General features: G+C 40.2%; 1 protein-coding gene across 15 annotated transcripts in view; it reads left to right on the top strand.

Moving 5' to 3' along the window:
* The window catches only part of LOC118363665 (muscleblind-like protein 2a), a 75,764-nt gene extending 54,352 nt beyond the window's left edge, over positions 1-21,412 (top strand). For 3 of the 15 annotated variants that reach the window (XM_035744755.2, XM_035744757.2, XM_035744756.2), the window contains exons 6-9: positions 2,617-2,670; positions 3,146-3,305; positions 4,804-4,839; positions 16,195-21,412. In XM_035744755.2, coding sequence (XP_035600648.1) covers positions 2,617-2,670; positions 3,146-3,305; positions 4,804-4,839; positions 16,195-16,310 — 366 coding nt within the window. In that variant the 3' untranslated portion in view covers positions 16,311-21,412. Of the gene's footprint in view, positions 1-2,616; positions 2,671-3,145; positions 3,306-4,803; positions 4,840-4,942; positions 5,061-5,782; positions 5,878-16,194 lie in introns of all 15 variants that reach the window. The other 12 variants (XM_035744758.2, XM_035744759.2, XM_035744761.2 and 9 more) reach the window with 7 other exon arrangements.
* The last annotated feature ends 377 nt before the right edge of the window (positions 21,413-21,789 follow it).

The raw sequence follows: 21,789 nt of genomic DNA, 5'->3' as shown, positions 1-21,789 counted from the left end.
CTGCTGTCTGATTCCATGGCATCGTCCAGCATGCTTTTCGTCTCATCAGCTTGCTCCTCCATCGCTGCTTGCTCTCTAAAACCCCAACCGCACGCACCTCCACTGATACTGGGTGAAAAGATGACTCGAGCACAGTTAGGGTTTAAAAGAAAAAGGACACAAACAATAGGAAAACACACGTCATCCAGTGCAGAAGACATGATTATGAGTTAATGACAACTCGCGCTTTGTTTCCTTAAGCTAGTGTGACCTTAGATAAGATATTGGGGCGACGGGGCTTATGGTTTACCGGAGGACAAAGAGCTTTTTAGTCAGCTCTATGGGAGCATTTCCCCACTGCAATCCTCTGCATAAATGTATCATGTACTATACAGCCATTACAATGTATTGGCACAAGGTACAGTAAGTTAGATACTGTGTTAGTTTTTTATAAAGGAGAACTTGCGTATATTTTATTATTAGCAGGATATTAGCAGGATAAAAAAAACTAGATCCCTCCCGAAGGGGGAATCGTATGGTTCCGGAAGCGAGAGGGTTAACCACTCGACCAGACTCTTGTCCTAAGTTAGATACAGTTACGGGCACTGAAAAGTTGTACCATAGTACAGTTTTTTTGTGACAAACTATCAAAAGGAGACCAAGTGCCATGTTGCTCATGCATTGTGTAACTTTTTAGTGCCCACAACTGTACCAACAATACATGTATCATGAGCTTACATTACCCAAAGATTTGTTCATCTGGAAATATACCCCAGACAGAACCAAGTTTATAGTACATAAGATTATAAACAACAGGTGGAGGTTAGATCCTGCTATGTGTTGAGTTTTAGACTATACAGTTACACTGAGGTGTCATTTGATTTAATTTAGCTCCATTTCTGCCTTCCATAGCCTGTTGTGTCGCAAGTTGAATGCTGTCATATTTCCCTCTCCTCCGTATGCTTCCATTAACATAACATTTCAGTCTAAATCTAACACTGAATCTGAGGTGTATTCATTTGGAATGTTCGGTAACACTTTATAAAATATCTAATATCTTTATAAAAGGTACATTAATATAAAGTGTTACCGAATAATCTTAGTATTATCCTACACATAAAGCAAAGGCTTGTGCATGGCCTAGTAATCATAAGTGCCTTGGTTGTCCCATCGATGTTTCCTTTGTGCAATGTCATCGATTGGTTTCATTCAGAAGCCTTGCTAAAAAAACATCCATTTTCTCTTCTTCAAATGTTATTGCATTGAGCAAATATATATATATTTTTACTGTATAATCAAAGAGGAATGTAGAATAAACAGAGCTCCACATTTTGTGATGACTTTCCTAATAACAAATATTGTTACAAAGTTGCCCATTAACCACACACTAACAAGTTACACATTTGGGTTCACTCATTTATTAGTGTAGTTATGGAAAGAAAAATAATAGTTTTGCTTTTAACACCTAAATCAGATTTTATTTTACCCCGTGACTGAAATGGATGTGACCGACCGGCTGCCAAAACATTGTCCATTCTACCATTGTCTGCCATAGGGCAGCTTCTATCAAATCATTGGTCATAATGGTCTCTAAAATGTGCTTTGGTTCCAAATTGCACTGCTTTTATTGTAAAAACTAAAAATTCCAATCAACAAGACATGTGGTCCTTCATTGTCCAATCAACAATACTATATTCAACAATGATTCTCCATTGTACATTGATCAGAAACTCTCACTTGCTGAGAACATCTAGTCCCTGGTAGCCCATTTCCTTAGCCCCTTGTTTTTTTGTTTTCTCATATCTAAAAGAACTGGATAGGTTTATGTGATGGTTCCATCCTAGCCCTCTAATATGTTTCCTATTGCTTTCACCTATCCAGTCCTTTCAGCTCTATGAACACAATAGTAAGGGCTAGAACAAAGACTAGGGTTTTTCGGTGAGAAATGGTTGTTGCACTCACATCCTATTCTGTCATGGTGGCCAGTCACACCAAAGCACCAAAAACAGAGCCAACAATATTCCATACAGCAGATCGTGTACAAGTGTGTTTACAGAAGAGGCCGAATCCTACCTTTTTTTAGATCTGTGTACATAACTCAAACTTTCACGTAAATCACGATTTGAAATGGAGATTTATGAAAAATGTTGAGTTATGCGCACAGTTCTCAAGTTAGGATTTGGCCCAACTGAATGTCAATTGTTTATCAATAATACCCCAACATATGTTGATACATAGATTGGTTAGATAACTGATTTACTTGTAAAGACGTAACTAGCTTTACAGAACTAATAACTGCAATCCAAATAGTTTGTTTACTTCATAAGTGCATTTGAAAATCTTTGTATTTATTAAACTTTTTAACCAAAGGTATAGTAGATGCTTTTTTTGCTTTACAGAACTTTAGTGATATGTTTCTTTAAACAAACAGCAAACTATTTTTTGTTTATGTGCATGCCTATTGTTTTGTATGTGGTATACTGCATTCAGATTATTTTGTTTTGTTTTTCCTTCTCACCTATCCACAATGCAATGCTGTCCCCCATGACGCACCTCTGCTTGCTGTTACCTGTATGTTAATACGCTTGACTCCCATTGGCCCACTGCCATCATGTGCTCGCTGCCTGCTATTTAAAGACTCAGTCGACTGCCAAAGCAATGAAGCGACCCCTCGAGGCAACTGTAGAACTGGTACTTTGACCTTTCACCTTTTGCTTTGCATGTAGCTTCTTTAATGTACTGTAGCAACTCACAATAATTTTAATTTGGCTTTTTGCTGTTTTAAATGTCCAAGTATGTTTTATTATGCAATTAATATCCACCAATATGATTCTTGTAGTTATTATTTTAGTATGCTTTACATTGATTGATCGTATAACAACAATGAGAATGTTAATTCCCAAGTATCAATTTGTTTGTTACTGTAAATCATTGTTTAAAATTGCCTTGCTAGATATCGTGTGTAGTTCCGTTATTGTCCCCATGTGGTTATTTAAACCCAAGTTGCCATTGTGACTTCTCTGTTGTAACTGTGCCGTTTTGTAGCTAGTAGCCACAAAAGACCCAGAGAAGCAGTGTGATAGTATAGAGAATAGTCATATGAATGTAGTCATTTTTGAGGCCTCCGCCTCGTTGTATCTAATGTCTCCTCGTCCCTCCCGTACAGGCTTTCCCCCACGGCTGCCTGCAGCCCCTACCAAAGAGACAAGCACTTGAGAAGAGCAACGGGGCCAGCTCGCTCTTTCACCCCAGTATGTTGCACTACCAGCAGGCCTTGGCCAACGCACAGCTGCAGCAGCAGACAGCTTTCTGTGGCTTTCCCACAGGTAGGGAGTACACCGGCCCACAACACATGCACATGTACCTGCACACAGACGCATGTAGGCACACACACACATTTATGTGCACAGATACACACCCATGTAGCATGTAGACACAAGCTGGATAGAGCTTCCCTAACTTTCCGTTTCCCCATAAAAGCATCAAAGGGCAAAGTTCAAGTATATAACCCGTAAAGGGTTTCACCAGGTGAGCTTGTGAAGAAATGGGATACTCCCCATATTTTCTCCAAAAGTTTGAGGCCAGTCTCTCTTTAAACCAACAGTGTGATCAACCGCTTTTCCTCAAGTTGTTATGGGCCCTGTTCAAAGATTGCAATTGGAATTGGCTCGCAAAACTACCTCTAACTTCCTTCATACTGGACGCAGAGACATACAAATGGTATCCATGAGTTCATCTCACTCTGGAGAAGTAAATAAAGGTATTCATTGCCAAAATCCCGAACTATCCCTTTAAGCCTCTTGTGGATGAGACTACCTTCCTCTAACCCCCTATCCCTCCCTACCTACTCCTTTCTTTAGTGTTATCATCCTCCATGGCCTTTACACCCTTCCTCTCCTTTCCCAGTGTAGGAAGCATATGTTCAGAATGCTGTGTACACACCACACATGGGTTCAATTAATAACGATTTCTCTTGGAATATTCTAGCTGTGCTTTATTGAACCAAAAGTGCAAACGCTGCCCATCTGGCACTCCAGGTCCAACGCATAAAGTAATTTGAAAGAAGACATACTATTTGAACCCAGGTCTGATTCGTTCTCACTGCATGGTTCAAGCATCCAGCCCCTAACCTTCTCTAGCCTGATCCCAGAAATGTGTGTGCTGTCTTGCCAGCTCCTATTGCCATTGTCACACCATGTGTCTGCTGTGACAGAGACCATAGGAGTTGGCAAGATGGCACACACATATGAGGCTAATAAACCTCTGACACTTAAAAAGTTTCATTTGTAGTATGTGTGATCTTACCTTCCCACCCCCCCAGAACATATTTTTTTCATGATATATTTACAGACCAGACTTTTTTTTGTGTTTTGTTTTTTTGTTGAATTGAACCTTTATTTAACTAGGTAAGTCAGTTAAGAACAAATTCTTATTTGCAATGACGGCCTACCCCGGCCAAACAAGGACGACGCTGGGCCAATTTTGCACCGCCCTATGGGACTCCCAATCACGGCCAGATGTGTGTCATAATGTATGGCATAAGACTACAAATGGAGTCAAACTGCACAGTGCAGTCATACCAATTGCAGGCTTGTGAAATTTGTTTAAAGGCATGTTGTTTATATAGCTAGCTACCAAAATCTCTAGCCTGGTCCCAGATCTGTTTGTGCTCACTTGCCGACTCCTATGGTCAATGGCATGCCATACCGTACAAACCGATTTGGAACCAGGCTACAACCAAAATCTCTGTCTCCTCTTTAACATGTTTTTCTCCTCCCCTTATTTAACCCTCTGTTCACTCTCTTCCACTGCATGATCACACAGGGTCAGTCTTGTGCATGACTCCAGCTAGCAGCCTTGGTAGGTTCCTTCCTTTCCCTTTTTCATTCTCACTATGCTTTTAAAGGAATATAGGGTGAAGTTGCCCCTAGACTCTGATCTTGGGTCCCCACTAATGTTTAAGGTTAGGATTGGGGGAGGAGAAGCTGATCCTAGATCTGTACCTAGGGGAAACTTCACCATGGAGCCTCTTTAAATTGGGGGGAGAGCGGGAACAGGCCGGGAGATGTAAGCGATTACAGGTGACACAAAGTTCATGGATGTTGTGACACAGTGAGAGGCACGGTTGTAGAACATTGGGCTAGAGTGCATGATTGTTTTTACTGAAAAGTGCCACAAAGTAATGCGAAGTCCTTACATGTTAATTCGAACTCACCTGTAAGAGATGATTCTCAATTATGATGTAATATATTTTGTTACTTAGCTACTTACTGTCTTCTACCCTAATTATGAAATGTGAAGTGTCATTCTTAACATTATCAGTATTACTAGTATAAATTTAAAAAAATGGCATTCCAAATGAATTGTTTGTTGAAAAGTAGATATTGTGCTTTTTACTGTGCTGTGTTGATCCCAGAGAAAAATAGATAGAGGGTGAACACAATTGGTAGAAAAGCTCTCGATCTTGACGGGGCTCAAATTGTTTTCTAGTTAATCTAAATCTTATAATACCACTCATCATATCTCACTCAGTCCTCTGGGAACAACTGATTGTGGGTCCAAATTTCCTTACTTGTGATTGTAATTCAGCTTTTTCTCCTCTTTTTTTTTCTCCCATGCTTTCTCTCGCTTTTGCATTGTGATGCGCACACCTTCCGCTGGGCTAACCTAATGATGGCTCGCCCCTCTGTAATATGCATCATGCCCAAAAACAACAACCAAACAATCAACACCCGTTGCCATTGTTATCACACTGCCTACCTGTTCATTGCTTCCATGTCCCCCCCCCCCCTTCCTGAAAAAGTACCCATGATGTACAGTGCTACGCCTGCTACTATCTCTGCAACAACAACTCCTGTCACAAGTGTCCCCTACGCAGCAGCAGCGCCAGCCAATCAGGTTTGCTAATTTTAAAGCTTTTTCATCCAGTCCCAGAGCTCTAAATAAGTGCTTGATGACCATAGAGCTCATCTTCTATAATTTCAATTGAACTAGTCAATTTCTTTGTGTGCCCTCTATCCAACTCTATGGCTGAGCCCAACCTCCACGTCCTTCAATTAAATTCAAATTGTATTGTCCCAACTCATTCATGCTCTAGTCTGCTACTGTGGTATTTCAATGTCTGCCACAGGTGTCAGAATGTGTTGACTATTATTTCAGAAGACATACTTGTACAAACATACAGTAATGTTTAGTAATTTATTGGGCATGTTTCACAATGACCCAGTGAAGCACTTATTCAGAGCTCTCACATTTGCAAATAATAGTTGTTGTCTTGTGTTTCACTAGATGCTAGGTTTTGTTTTGCATGTATGTTGTTTTTCCATCCACTTTACGTGGTCGAGTTTCCATCTTCACTTGCGTTAGAAACATACATCACTTGTGTGTTTCGTGACACGCACGCACATACTTTTTTTCCACCTAAAAAAACCTAGCCTCTCCATCCACCATGTTGGCTCCTGTCAGCAAACACAGCTTTCACTCTCTGACTTCCTCTTCTGCTTGGCGGTGATGGGTGAGGACAAAAGCCTTGAGGAAACTGTCGATCCAGGGTGGACATGTCTGCTATATTAGTGTTACAAGAGACAGGAAGGACGTCTCCGGAAAAGCCTAAAATAGCTTCAGATAAGCACAGTTACTAGTTAGACGCATGGCTCTGTGTCAGCAGGGGCCGGGAAGGTGCAGTTTGGTGCGGAAGTCAGGTGACGCGCGCACACACACACACACACACACACACACACACACACACACACACACACACACTACTCCTTTTAAACCTGACAATTACAGCGCACTGCCAGGTGGAGCGCCCTCAGCAAACCAAGCAGTCCTCCCATTAACCCCACTTAGAAAGGCCTTGAGCGTTGGCCACGTTACAGGCTTGATGAGATTTGATTTACAACTCAGTGGTCAGTGAGCTTTCCCATAAATGTATTGGACGGATGATGTCGATCCATGATCATCAAGACTTCTGGTTGTGGGTGAATCATCATTATTTCACACTGTTCCCTCGAATTGGTTTATATTGAGAGAAAGTGATGGTTGGTTTTCTGTTAGTTTTCACATCATTACACATTCAATCCCAGGCTTTATTTGGTCAAAAAATGGACCAGAAAATGCACTCTTACACATTCAGAAAGTATTTATACTCCTTGACTTATTCCACATTTTGTTGTTACAGCCTGAATTCAAAATGGATGAAAATGTATTTTTATTTATTTTTGTATGACCAACCACACTAGTATTATTACTAGCACATTACCTATTATTGCTACCTGTAATGTTTTATTATTGTAGGCCTACTATTACGCATATGTCTCTCTACCCTTTTCCTCAAAACTCAGTCCCACTTGCTATTTATCATTCATGACTAGCAATTTCCTTGATATTGTTCTATTTTTGGACCAGGGAGAAAAGCTTTTTAATGATTACCTTCGAAACACACACCCATCGCCATTTTGTAGCCTCTCGCTATGGCGCGTCCCAAATGTCACTCTATTCCCTACAGTGCACATAAAGTCGTATGAGCCCTGATCAGTGATGTAGTGCACTATATAGGGAAAAGGGTGCCGTTTCGGACGCATCCCTAACATCACACCACCCTCAGAGTAGCACACCTGGTGAGGCAGCTGAAGATGAGACTGCGAGGTGCGCGTCGGGGAGGACACGTGGCACACACAAACACACACAGCCTCCCAGTTTCAGATGGTGTTGCTTTGTCCAGTGTGTCTGAGTAGAAGAGAGAGTGGCAGGGAGAAACTGAGGGAGGGACCACTTTTGATGTTCCAATGTGGATCTCGTCATTATCACTGACTCATCATCGCAGTGAGCTAGTGAAACACATGGCTCTAGTCATAATGCATGGACACTAGCTAACAGCTGCGGGCTTTGACTGTGTATATGTCTTACAGGAGCTGTAGAGACAGCCATAGCCTTCCCCTTACACGCCCTCTCTCTGTCTGCATCCTGGGTCTGTCCCTCGGGCTTTGGTCAAAAGTATTGCACTATACAGGGAAGAGGGTTCAATATGGGGGACAAACCTGAATCTCATACCTACCCCTAACCCCTATGCACTTGTGTAGATCTAAGCGGAGTGGATAGGTGTAAGCAATGTTATAGAGATTCAGGGTATATACCTTCACAGTCCAGACACAACCCAGCTACAGTATTACATGAGTTGTCTATCTATAATATATCATATACATTGTGTTTTCACAGTACAAAATGTAATGGTTTGGAGTAACGTGTTTGACATAGGTGAAGTGGACCCTCTTTTAAAGGCCCAATGTAGTCAAAAAAGTGATTTTTGTGGTGTTTTCTATATATTTCCGCACTATGAGTTTGGAATAATACTGTGAAATTGTGAAGATGATGATCATGCCCTTTTAACTGAAATTTCCGCCAGTTTTGGTCTGATGGAGTTTTGGCCTGGTAACATCACCAGGCGGTAAATGTGTTAATAGACCAATAAGAAATAGTAAAAAAAAAAAAAAAAAAACTTAGCTGACCCTATTCTCCTCCTGCTGGCTTTCGCAGATTCTGCCATTACTCTCCTGAAGTTGCCGGTAATGGGCTACACTGACCTTTTTTTCATGTGGAATGCCAATTTGTCTTAACATTTCTACCATTCTGCTTGCCAGTTATGGTTTTCATATGCACATTTTCGTGAAACAGTCACTGTCAAAGTCATTGTCTTGTGGTTAATCAAAATTCTATCCAAATCTAAATGAAAATGATAAACTGAAAGTAACTTCTATTTCCATTGCCAACGATGTAAAAATAGCCTACATAAAGCCAACAAATAAAACCATTGCAGACTGCAGGTACAAAATATCCCGATTTTAAAAAATAAAAAATAAAATCCTATAAATCACATTGGCTACAGATTGCCTGACTGCAACTAACTTGAAACATTGTATCAACTATTAACTTGGTTCAGGCTGAAGCTTGCACTAGCTAACTTGAAACATTGTATAAAATATTCTGGGCCCTCAGTTTCCCACGCCAGTGAGCACTTGCGCAAGGGATAAGAAGCAGTGCTTGACTTGGGCAGGAGCTCACTGGGGCTGAGTACCGACACCTCACATTCTCTACTGCTTGAGCTCCTGTTCCTCTTATAGAACATTAGCTAAAAGGTATTGTGGATATCCTACATATAAACAGTACCAGCACACAAAATGAGTACCGGAACTTATTTCAGTCGAACTCCAGCACTGATAAGAAGTAATCAGGTAGACCTATTTTATTACGTTTCCACTGAATCAGAGCATGCAATTTTTCCCTTTCATGCTGAGTGATTATTGAAAAGGTAGGGAGCTGGGAAGATTTTTCAAATACATTGAGGAACAATTGTAATTCTCAATGGATGTAAAAACATACTTTGTTTGCTTGCTGTTTGAGCTCAAGAACACGTTACTTTGAGAAGCTCCACAGGTCATTAGTGGTGGTGTGTTAAGCCAATCAGAAATACTATCAGATCCCCAAATGGGCACATGTATATGACTACATTTGCGTGCAGGCCAGGTATTCTTTAGGCCAACTTCTATGTGTGCGCGTCCTTACTCTCAACATTGACAGGAGCGGTCCAAACAAAAGACAATAATGGAATGAAATTAAACAGAACTTGTTTCTGACAAGTGTATAATAGGTTGTGTCCACTCGGGCAATGATAACGAGAAGACTGGAATAATGATATTGAATGCATTAACAGAAATTACCATAACAAAGTAACAAACATTGTAGATTAGAAATTATAGGAATTAACGGTAAATGTACTACTGGTGATATACAGTACCAGTCAAGTGTGGACACACCTACTCATTCAAGGGTTTTTATTTATTTTTTACTATTTTCTACATTGTAGAATAATAGTGAAGACATTAAAACTATATAAATACTACATATGGAATCATGTAGTAACCAAAAAAATTGTTAAACAAATCAAACCTTTGCACACTCTTGGCATTCTCTCAACCAGCTTTACCTGGAAAGGTTTTCCAACAGTTTTGAAGGAGTTCCCACAAATGCTGAGCACTTGTTGGCTGCTTTTTCTTCACACTGCGGGCCAACTCATCCCAAACAATCTAAATTGGGTTGAGGTTGGGTGATTGTGGAGTCTAGGTCATCTGATGCAGCATTCCATCACTCTCCTTCTTGGTCAAATAGCCCATACACAGCCTGGAGGTGTGTTGGGTTACTTTCCTGTTGAAAAACAAATGATGTGAAATGGCATCTCGCTGCAGAATGCTGTAGGAGCCATGCTGGTTAACTGTGCCTTGAATTCTAAGTAAATCACTGACAGTGTCGCCAGCAAAGCACCCACATACCATCACACCTCCTCCATGCTTCACGGTGGGAACCACACATGAAAAAAATAATCCATTCACCTACTCTGCGTTTCACAAAGACACGGTGGTTGGAACCAAAAATCTCAAATTTGGACTTACCAGACCAAAGGACAGATTTCCACCGGTCTAATGTCCATTCCTCAAGTTTCTTGGCCCAAGCAAGTCTTTTCTTCTTATTGCTGTCCTTTAGTAGCGGTTTCTTTGCAGAAATTCGACCATGAAGGCCTGATTCACACAGTCTCCTCTGAACAGTTGAGATTAGTGATGCACCGATATTACATATTTGGTCGATACCGATATCCGATATTTTCCTTGCCAAAAACAAACGATACCGATAAGCAATATTTAAAATTTTAGCGGCCTTTTAAACATTCTAGTACAGTTAAATAGTTAAAACACACCCACATGAACGCAGTGGTCTAAGGCACTGCATCTCAGTGCAAGAGGTGTCACTACAGTCCCTGGTTCAAATTCAGGCTGTATCACATCCAGCTGTGATTGGGGTTAGGGTTATTGTAAATAAGAATTTGTTCTTAACTGACTTGCCTAGTTAAATAAAAGTTACACACACACACCACACTGACCAACAAGTTATTTTGTTGGCATTTACGTATGTCCCCATTACCAGTAAAACATCATCAAAACTTGTTTCTTTCACTTACTTGCTGTGCTGTTTTGTTGTTCAATTGTTTAGTCATTTCATTCTCAACCACAATTTCTATGGAACGCCGTTTGGGTCTTTGCATGTCAAAAAAGATACGTCAAATAACACTATTTGAATAACACGACGATCTGTTTTAGCATCTATAGTTAGCTAGCTAACTGTATAGTTAGGTGTCATCTAAAACGTGTCAAATAACACGACATAATCTGTTTCAGTAGCTATAGTTAGATAGCTAGCTAACTATATAGCTAGGTGTCATCTAAAAATAACCCTAATTTATAAGACAGTTCGTATTTGATTAATGGTGGTCGGACCCATCTATGTGAAACTAGCCACAATAAGGATTAGCCACAATAGTGGATTTTGCGGGTTAGCCTTCAAAATAAAAGTATGGCATAGTTCTACTATTTGTATTCATTTGCATCACTGTCAATGACATACTTTTATTAAGGAAAACTGCAAATTCCACTATTGTGTCTAATCCTTATTGTGGCTGGCTTCACATCAGTAGCTGGCTAGCTATTTATTTTATCAACTGAAATTCAATTTCAATAGGTGAAAAACAAGTGGCAACCTAGCTAATAGTCACAAGGGTTCCTAAATTATTGCTAGGAATAATGAAAATGACTGCAGTTTTCTACTGGTCATTGTTTTCAGGCTGGTTGTATTGGTGCTAGCTAGTTATCAAGCTAAAGATAGCTACCCCAAAAGTTGCGGTCGAACAAATTATGCTTTATTTCCAACGCGGCATTGTAAACACATCGTTTGTGGCCGGTGATTGTCAAGGGCAATGAATACCATTATCTTGGCTTTAATGGATTTTGCCCTTTTGAGTTGCGTCGCTGAAATGTTTAAACTCTTTCAAATGACTGTTCAACTTGTTGACTGCTCGATCCACACAGCAGACATTGTGGGCTAGGTTAGGAATGATCTGTTGCACGTGTAGAGCAAACTTTGACGTGGCGTTATTACGTCATGTAAATACATTATATGCTGTGCACGGTAGCTTTGACATGGATTTTTAACATCTGTGTTAAATTATACATCGGGCCAATACTGATGTTGCCATTTTTAGCCGATTCCGATATGTTCACCGATATATCGTGCATCCCTAGTTGAGATGTGTCTGTTACTTGAACTCTGTGAAGCATATTTTTTTTTTCCAGTTTTGTTGGCATTTACGTATGACCCATATCGCTTGAAGGTTTTTGCAACTGCACATTCAAAGTTCTTGAAATGTTCCGCGTTGACTGACCTTCATGTCTTAAACTATTGATGGACTGTCATTTTTCTTTGCTTATTAGAGTTGTTTTTGCCATAAAATGAACTTGGCAGGGATGCAAACCTTTCGGCGAAGTTCGCCGTTTTGAATCCAAAATAGGTGACCTACGTGATTCGTATGCAAACTGCTTGCTTTCACATTAACCACTTTTTATTTTACAAAGTGACGGATCATGTAGATCATATTCTTTGTTGTTTATTTAGTTAAAAAACCTGGGGGGGGGAATATTCAGACAGGACACTGGATAAGACAAGAGAAATACTCCAGACACAATAAACTGTCCCTAGTCCCCTGACACACAAACTATTGAAGCATAAATACTTGGACAGGATGGGTCGGGAGACACTGTGGCCCTGTCCATCGATGCCCCCGGACAGGGCCAAACGGGCAGAATATAACCCAACCCACTTTGCTAAGGCACAGCCCCCACCACTAGAGGGATATCTTCAACCACTAACCTACTACCCCGAGACAAGGCTGAGTATAGCCCACGAAGACCTCCCCAACGGCAAAAACCCAAGGGGGGCGCCAACCTGGACAGGAAGATCACGTTGGTGACTCAACCCACTCAAGTGACGCACCCCTCCTAGGGACGGCATGGAAGAGCACCAGTAAGCCAGTGACTCAGCCCCCGTAATAGGGTTAGAGGCAGAGAATCCCAGTGGAGCGAGGGTTTCCGGCCAGGCAGAGACAGCAAGGGCGGTTTGTTGCTCCAGTTCCTTTCCGGTCACCCTCACACCCCTTTTCCAGACTACAGTCAATCATAGGACCTACTGAAGAGATGAGTCTTCAATAAAGACTTAAAGGTTGAGAATGAGTCTGCGTCTCTCACATGGATAGGCAGACCATTCCATAAAAATGGAGCTCAATAGGAGAAAGCCCTGTCTCCAGCTGTTTGCTTAGAAGTTCTAGGGACAGTAAGGAGGCCTGCGTCTTGTGACCATAGCGTACTTGTAGGTATGTCCGGCAGGACTAAATTGGAAAGATAGGTAGGAGCAAGCCCATGTAATGCTTTGTAGGTTAGCAGTAAAACCTTGAAATCAGCCTTAGCATTGACAGGAAGCCAGTGTAGAGAGGCTAGCACTGGAGTAATTTGATCACATTTTTGGTTCTAGTCAAGATTCTAGCAGCTGTGTTTAGCACCAAGTGAAGTTTTTAGTGCTTTATCCGGGTAGCTGGAAAGTAGAGCATTGCAGTAGTCTAATCTAGAAGTGACAAAAGCATGGATAGATTTTTCTGCATCATTTTTGGACAGAAGGTTTCTGACTTGGTCTTTTACCAAATATACCACTCCTACCTAACTGATTGGCTCAAACGCATTAAGAAGGAAAGAAATTCCACAGATTAACTTTTACCAAGGCACACCTTGTTTATTGAAATGCATTCCAGGTGACTACCTCATGAAGCTGGTTGAGAGAATGCCAAGAGTGTGCAAAGCTGTCAAGGCAAAGGGTGGCTGTTTGAAGAATCTCAAATATAAAATATATTTTGATTTTGTTTAACACTTTTTTTGGTTACTACATGATTCCATGTGTGCTATTTCATAGTTGATGTCTTCACTATTGTTGTACAATGAGTAGGTGTTTTAAATATTTTGACCGGTAGTGTATATTTGTTACTGCTCAACTAAAACGATCTCGGTCGACCAACAGCCTAACTACCAAACAATTGACAGGTCGACTAATTGGCGTCAGCCCCACAGACAAGCCTCTCACTGCCCTGACACGGATGTGGGGACGCCCTCTTCTGACTGAATTGGGAAATACACCGAGATACACTAGTGGTGGTTTTGTCACATTGGTTAGAAAAAGTAATTAGAGTAAACATTGGTTCACATATATGCAGGATGATTGTACAATGTCCCCTTTGGGGCTGCTGTCTGCAGTAAGGATTTATGTAAAGTTCCATCAGAAGCACAAAAAAAACGGTGCAATCAGTGTCACACACATTTTATTCCAACAACATCATCTGATGTTTGCTTTTATTTTATTGTGGGTCAGGCATCCACCCCTGACCTGTCATTTCCTTTTTTCTGTCCATCATGGCCCATTCACTCACTCCAAATGACTGATTATCTGATTTGCTGTTGTTACTGCGGTCCTCAGTGACGTCTGTGTATTCCATTTCCAAGCATGCAAGCATCTCCACCCTTGAACACTTATGATAATTTTTCACGCGTTCATTACACATGTTCAGTGTGCATGTACAGGTGATTAGAACGCTTGTAACAAACAGTTTGCCAGTTAACTGTGCCAGTGTGTGAAGTGACCTTTTGCCTTTGCTAGCATTGGCCTGTAACGCATGGAAATAAAATGCCTAAAAGGGGGAATAATCATTATATTTCAATGCTGTAGCTGGTACAACACATCATGGTGGTCCTCTATGCATCAGCCAGCTCATCTACTGTATCTGTCTGCTTTCTGAGGCCTTTCACTGCCATGATAAGCCAATAATTTGCTTTCTGTGGCCCTGTCCAAAAATGACCCCTAGACCCTACCACCTAAACAGTTGACCTATTTTGTATATTTGAAAGAATTGGATAGGTGTAGCTCGACCTTTTCCTCTTATATTACTTCTACGCAAGTGCCTGGGTGGGGGGTGGAGGCAAGGGGTTTGGAGAAGGCCTCTGTCTGGGTAACCAGCAGTAAGCAACTAGGAGCCAACGGGACATCACACAACATCAATATAACATTCAGCTTTTTTCTTCTTCAAGTCAAATGACTCCACTCGTGTCATTAAAAGTACTTGTTATGAGCTTGCAGGATCGACATTGCATACACACACACACACACGCTATATATACAAAGTATGTGCACACCCCTTCAAATTAGTGGATTTGGCTATTTCCCCCACACCCGTTGCTGACAAGTGTATAAAATCAAGCACACCGCCATGTAATCTCCATAGATAAACATTGGCATTAGAATGGCCTTACTGAAGAGCTCAGTGACTTTTCATAGGATGCCACCTTTCCAACAAGTAAGTTTGTCAAATTTCTGCTCTGTTCGAGTTGCCCTGATCAACTGGAAGTGCTGTTATTGTGAAGTGGAACGTCTTGGAGCCACAACGGCTCAGCCGTGAAGTGGTAGGCTATTCAAGCTCACAGAACCGAGTACTACCTGCCAAATGCATAGTGCCAACTGTAAAGTTTGGTGGAGGAGGAATAATGGTCTGGGGCAGTTTTCATGGTTCGGGCTAGGCCCCTTAGTTCCAGTGAAGGGAGATCTTAAAGCTACAACACCATGAAATTCTAGACGATTCTGTGCTTCCAACTTTGTGGCAACAGTTTGGGGAAGGCCCTTTCCTGTTTCAGCATGACAATGCCCCCGTGCACGAAGCGATGTCCATGCAGAAATGGTTTGTCGAGATCAGTGTGACCTCAACCCCAACAAACACCTTTGGGATGTTAAAGGTGTTCGATGGAACGCGGACTGCAAGCCAGGCCTAATCGCCCAACATCCGTGCCCGACCTCCACTAATGCTCTTGTGGCTGGATGCTGCTAGGACTTGCTTCCAATGTTCCAACATCTATTGGAAAGCCTTCCCAGAAGAGTGGGGGCAGTTGTAGCAGCAATTGGGGGGACCAACTCCATATTAATGCCCATGATTTTGGAATGAAATGTTTGACTAGCAGGTGTCCACTTACGTTGTCATGTAGTGTATGTTAGGGATTGGCTTTTTAGCCACCCTATGAAGACAATCTGTCTTTTGCTCAATCTTTCCTGGATTCCTTGCATCCTCTCTACTCGCATTGGAGAAAGTCAGAGGAAACTTGGTTCTTCTCCAATATGGTTGAGAAGAAGGTGAGGGGATCAGATGTGAGGAATCACGGAAAGATGAAATGAGATGGAGCCTATCAGTTGAAAAGGTTTAAGCAATGAACTGATGTTTTTGTTCTCCATTTTTCTTCACCTCTCCCACAGATCATCCTGAAGTAACTGTCAGGAAGGAAATGGAGTGTCAAGAAGCTGCACTACAAAGCCCAAAACAGCCCTTTTTCTGTACATACTACCTTCCCCTTCAACAACCTGCATGCTAAGAGTGTAATACTACCAATTAACCATAAGACTTGAGTGCTGGTGTAAGATGATACACACAACAAAAATATGTAAATGTATTGCTAGGAAACTATTGCCATGAAAATTATGACAAAAAATAATATGTACTGAACTACATACACTTAGTGGAGAGATGGCGAATAGTTCATTTTAACGATTGTTTTCTCTGTTAAAGTAATATGGGTCCTTTTTTATATTTTGTTTTCAAAACAGAACCTCGATCTGCACAAATGTTCACCCTTTGAAAACACCTTATTTGCACTATAAGAGAACTAGTGCTTATTGTCAAAAGTGCTTCATTGTTTTAAACAGGAGAGTCACAGAGAAGCCCCTGGTTGCAACTGGCGCTCCAGATCAAGCTAGAAGGGATCGTTTTACTTTTTGTTTGTTCTAATTATTTTTAAAAGACAAATGTTAGGGAAGACGACATGTTTACTCAATGACTGTCCTCTTAATGATGGTTTAAACGCGTTCCCCCACCCCATCACCACCACCCCTTTAAAATGGTGTGGTATGCACTCCATATGAACCATTTGCCAACATTTAATCTCTGGAAAACAAACGGCTTGCCAAACGAAAGTCATCGCGACTGACAGACTAACGGACAGAAGCGATCGGAGTCGATCTGCAAGGGAACAGACGTGGAACAGCTTCGTGGCCAAAACGTGCAGTCGGGCCTCGTTTTTGTGCACGTCTGGAAAAAAAGAACCTAGAATTTCGATTTCTTCTCCTTTGTTAAATTTCAATTTTACATTTGGATGGGTGCTGATATTTGGGTTGTGTGTGTGTGTGTGTGTGTGAGGTTGGGTGGAAGCCTCAGAGGGGTCGGTGTTGGGGAGAGTTATACTGGGCATCAGGGAGTGCTTACTAGCCTATATGGCCCCGGTTTGTGTGCCAAGGGCTTAACAAAAGCTTGCGGGTGGCCGAAAGCATACGGCGGGAGAGAGCCTCAGCCTAATGGGCCAAGCCATGGATTCTGCCAGCAGACTGGAACAGACCGACTCGACTGTAAGTCCACCAGAGGCCCCAAAGTCAAGACCACAGGGACGAGGCCTTTTGGGGAGTGGGGCTAGAAGGAGGGATAAGGGTGAGATCGGCGAGGGGTGAAACAAGTGCTACGACTCAAAAAGGTGCATTCAAAGATGCTAGTCATCGTCGTGAGATGACGTGAAGTTATTGACTGGAGGGCTATCTGTGACTGTCAGTCGTCACCCTGCTATCACCGAGAATCCTGTTTCTATTTTAGAAAAACTGTAGAAGTGCCTAAAAATCCTCTAACTTTAAAACAACAAGCATCTGGAGAAACATATTTTGTCAAAGAAAAAAATAAGAATATATTAAAGGATGGTTCAAGCAAAGTTCCCAATAGTATGTTGACCTATTTAGAGAAAAGACTATTCACTTTTCATGCAGATGCCATGGTTAAAGCAGTACCCTAGTGTTATTGTAAACATATTTAACACAACAAAAAATAACTTTCTGAATAGAAAATATATATAAACTAACCAAGATAGCTTGGTAGAATGTTTGTTAAACATTTTCATGATGTAATATTTTGGTCTTACCATAGGTTTTTAGTAGTTTACATTGAAAAAAGTGATCGAGAATACAGGAAATTGTGACTTATGTGTAATGTATGTAATGTGTTTCTTTGAGAGTTTATAATCATGGTTGTAGCAGCAATGTATTCACATTTATTTCAATTTGTTTTATGATGTTAAGCATCAAAATAAGTGTGTCACCAGAACAGTCTGTTATTTTATGCCATGCTATAGTTAATTGTGTACTTGCATTGTTTTAAACCAACCTCCACGTTATTACCTAATGGTTTATGAGATGTGTATTTCGACTCTAAATCACATTTCTCGACACTACACAACCAATTATTTTCCTTGTGTTCAACAAAGAGGATCAGAATCATGACATATTTTCATGGCGCTTGATCAACAGACAATCCACAACGAGACACCTTTGGTTCAAAAATAAGGCACTGGTCTTAGTATTTCGTTTTTTGTTTATTTTTGTTCACTTTCACTGAGATTTTCTTCTAAAAGGTTACAGTTTTAATGTAATTTTTGGTGGAAGGTGAACGAAGGTATTTTTTGGTAACTTATCGTATTTTAATGTTTTGTCAAATGAGTCAGAATGATGTAACCTATTCTATTTTGAAATGAATGTAATTTATTGCGCTGTGCATACCTACAAGGTCGTGTCTCTTTGGTCAGCCAATGAGATGCAGATCAGAAGCAAGGGGGTGGAGTCTTAAAAAGCCACCAATAGAAAGCTACTGGATCTCCCTTGTCTTGTCATCAACACAGTTCATCGCATTACAGTAATGAACAAGGCTTTAGAATTGCTTATTGTTCAACAAAAAAAAAGAAAATAAGAATGTTAATTGTATAGGTGAAATTTTACCAAAAAAATGATTTAAATATGTACTTTTCACTCTAGTATTTCATAATATTAAGTTGTTGCTGTGGCAACAAAGTTGCAATTACTAAAGTTCTGTATTTTTGTAAATTATGTAATCATTAAGTTGACTTTTTTTTCTAGAACACTGCACACATCACTAGATTGTAAAGCAGATTTCAACATTTCTTATTTGTCGTGATTATGACAATTTTCCTTAGCAGCCTCTGTAAAGGTGTAACTTTAACACTTAAGATGTAATAGACAAAGTTTCCAATGTTATTTAGGATGAAATTATAACAAATGATCTATTAATTGAATAGTTAAGATGTACAACTTTTCCCCTGAGAAAGGACCACTGGTTTCATGCACACCAATGGAAAAATATTTATGAATGTAGTTTGTTAAATTGTTTATCATCAGTTAAGGATTGCACTTCTTCCGGTAAAGTAAAACATTTCATTATTACGATGCCATACCTAATGAAATTTGCAAAGTTACTCTACACCGGTAATTCTGTATAATAGTCACTACCTGTTTGTATCAGAGAAATAACCTTTGAGCATCTTGCATGGAAAAAGTTTTTATTAATAAACAATTTACTGAATGTTTCTAGTTATACCGAAAAACACAAAAGATAGTCTGCACATGAGACAAAAATCCAAGTTGTTCTTGGATTGAAATTAAATGTGTTGACATTGACTGACGGTAAGAGAAAAATATACAAGCACTTGGGTCAGCTGAGCAGACAGCTTATCCAAACACTTTGCCTTATCGTTAGTCCATCGTGCTTAAGGTTTTATGTTCCAGAGCTGTTAAAAATAAACTTTTAAAGGCTATAAACTAGTCTCTACTGAAGACTTTTGCGTTTTATATATATACACACACACACACACACACACACACAAAGTTTGTGGTAACTTAGAAATGTCCTTGTTTTTGAAAGAAAAAAAAGTGGGAGGCCCCGGTGTACAACTAAGAAAGAGGACAAGTACATTCGTGTCTAGTTTGAAAAACCGACGCCTCACAAGTCCTCAACTGGCAGCTTCATTAAATAGAACCCACAAAACACCAGTCTCAACGTCAACAGTTTTAAAGGCGACTCTGGGATGCTGGCCTTCTAGGCAGAGTTCCTCTGTCCAGTGTCTGTGTTCTTTTACCCATCTTAATAATTTCTTTTTATTGGCCAGTCTGAGATATGGCTTTTTCTTTGCAACTCTGCCTAGAAGCCCAGCATCCCGGAGTTGCCTCTTCACTGTTGACGGTAAAGACTGGGGTTTTTGCAGGTACTATTTAATGAAGCTGCCAGTTGAGGACTTGTGAGGCATCTGTTTCTCAAACGAGACACACTAAGGTTCTTGTCCTCATGCTCAGTTGTACACTGGGGCCTCCCACTCTTTCTATTCTGGTTCGAGACCGTTTGTACTGTTCTGTGAAGGGAGTAGTACACAGCATTGTACAAGATCTTCAGTTTCTTGGCAATTTCTCACATGTAATATAGCCTTCATTTCTCAGAACAGGAATAGACTGACGAGTTTCAGAAGAAGGTCTTTGTTTCTGGCAATTTTGAGCCTGTAATCGAACCCACAAATGCTGATGCTACAGATACTCAACAAGTCTAAAGAAGGCCAGTTGTAATTGCTTCTTTAATCAGAACAACAGTTTTCAGCTGTGCTAATATAATTGCAAAAGGGTTTTCTAATGATCAATTAGCCTTTAAAATTATAAACTTGGATTAGCTAACAGCGTGCCATTGGAACACATGTTCCATGTATGTAATAATGTAATATGCCTATGTAGATATTCCATAAAAAGTAGTCATTTGCAACAATGTCTACACTGTATTTCTGATAAATTTTATGTTATTTTAATGGACAAAAAAATGTTTTTCTTTCAAAAACAAGGACATTTCTAACACCCCAAACTTTTTAACGGTTGTGTGTGTGTGTGTGTATATATAAAAAAAAGTAAAAACTTAAAACAATATTTTTATTTATACACATAAATTAAATATCGTTTTAAGTTTAGTATTTTTTGGTGAGGCCAAAAGGATCAACTGCTGTACAAAAAGCAGTTGTGTCCTAAAGCCCCATTCGAATACTTTAATAACACACCCTTCCTTACTTACTTTCTGATCTAACACAATTTGTTAAATTTAAGCAACAGTTCTATCATATAGCTCCAGCCATGGCAGATTGGGTATTTCTTCAAGGAAGGGGGAAAGCAATGATGCATTTTGTTAAAGTATTGGAACAGGGCCCTATTCTGTCCTTGTAGAGAGCTTGACGATGAGGGTTGTGGCCATCATGCCATGCTGAATGGTCCCTAAAAGGACTGCAGCCAGGGTTGTATTCACAAGGAAGCAAATGTGCTGAAACGGGAAGGGGCTAAGTGAACTTGTCCAATAAGAAACGCTTGTTTATGTTTAATGTTGCAAAACGTTTCGTTTACGGTTTTCACTATTTAATATTACCCAGGTAATGAATTGAGACTGCTTTGTCATTAGAAATGCAGTATCCCATCTACTTTACAAAAAATATATATAGAGAAAAAGACCAGATTCATTGGATTATTAGTTTTGATGTAACCATTTTTCTGTTTTCTTTGTGCGATTTTATGTTACAGCAAGATAGTGTAAAATCTATTGAAATAAAGAAAGAAAAAATGGAAATTATGTTTGTTGAAATGACCTTATTTACGTGAATAATGACTGGGTTGTCTTACTTGCCTTAGTTGAAAGTCCTGACTGTATGTCGCTCTGGACAAGTGTCTGCTAATGGACAAAATGTAAAAATGAATAATGCTCTTATGGACATGGTGAATGACAGACATGCTTCAACAGGGTTCCCCAACTGGTGGCCCATTGGCTGAATTTAGCCCACGGATGATTTTATGTGGCCCAACCAGCAGAGGGGTGAAATTTTAACTTTTCTAAGTAAACATTTACATTTATTTTTCATGTTTTATTGCTGGACATAAAACAAAGTACAGCAAATCAGCTCCAAGTGATAAAAATTGTGGAAATCTATTCCAAAGTATCCCTTTACATCC

The sequence above is a fragment of the Oncorhynchus keta genome, chromosome 30 (assembly GCF_023373465.1).
Source record: "Oncorhynchus keta strain PuntledgeMale-10-30-2019 chromosome 30, Oket_V2, whole genome shotgun sequence".
NCBI classification, from domain to species: Eukaryota; Metazoa; Chordata; class Actinopteri; order Salmoniformes; family Salmonidae; genus Oncorhynchus; species Oncorhynchus keta.
This window is presented reverse-complemented; position numbering and strand designations above follow the sequence as displayed.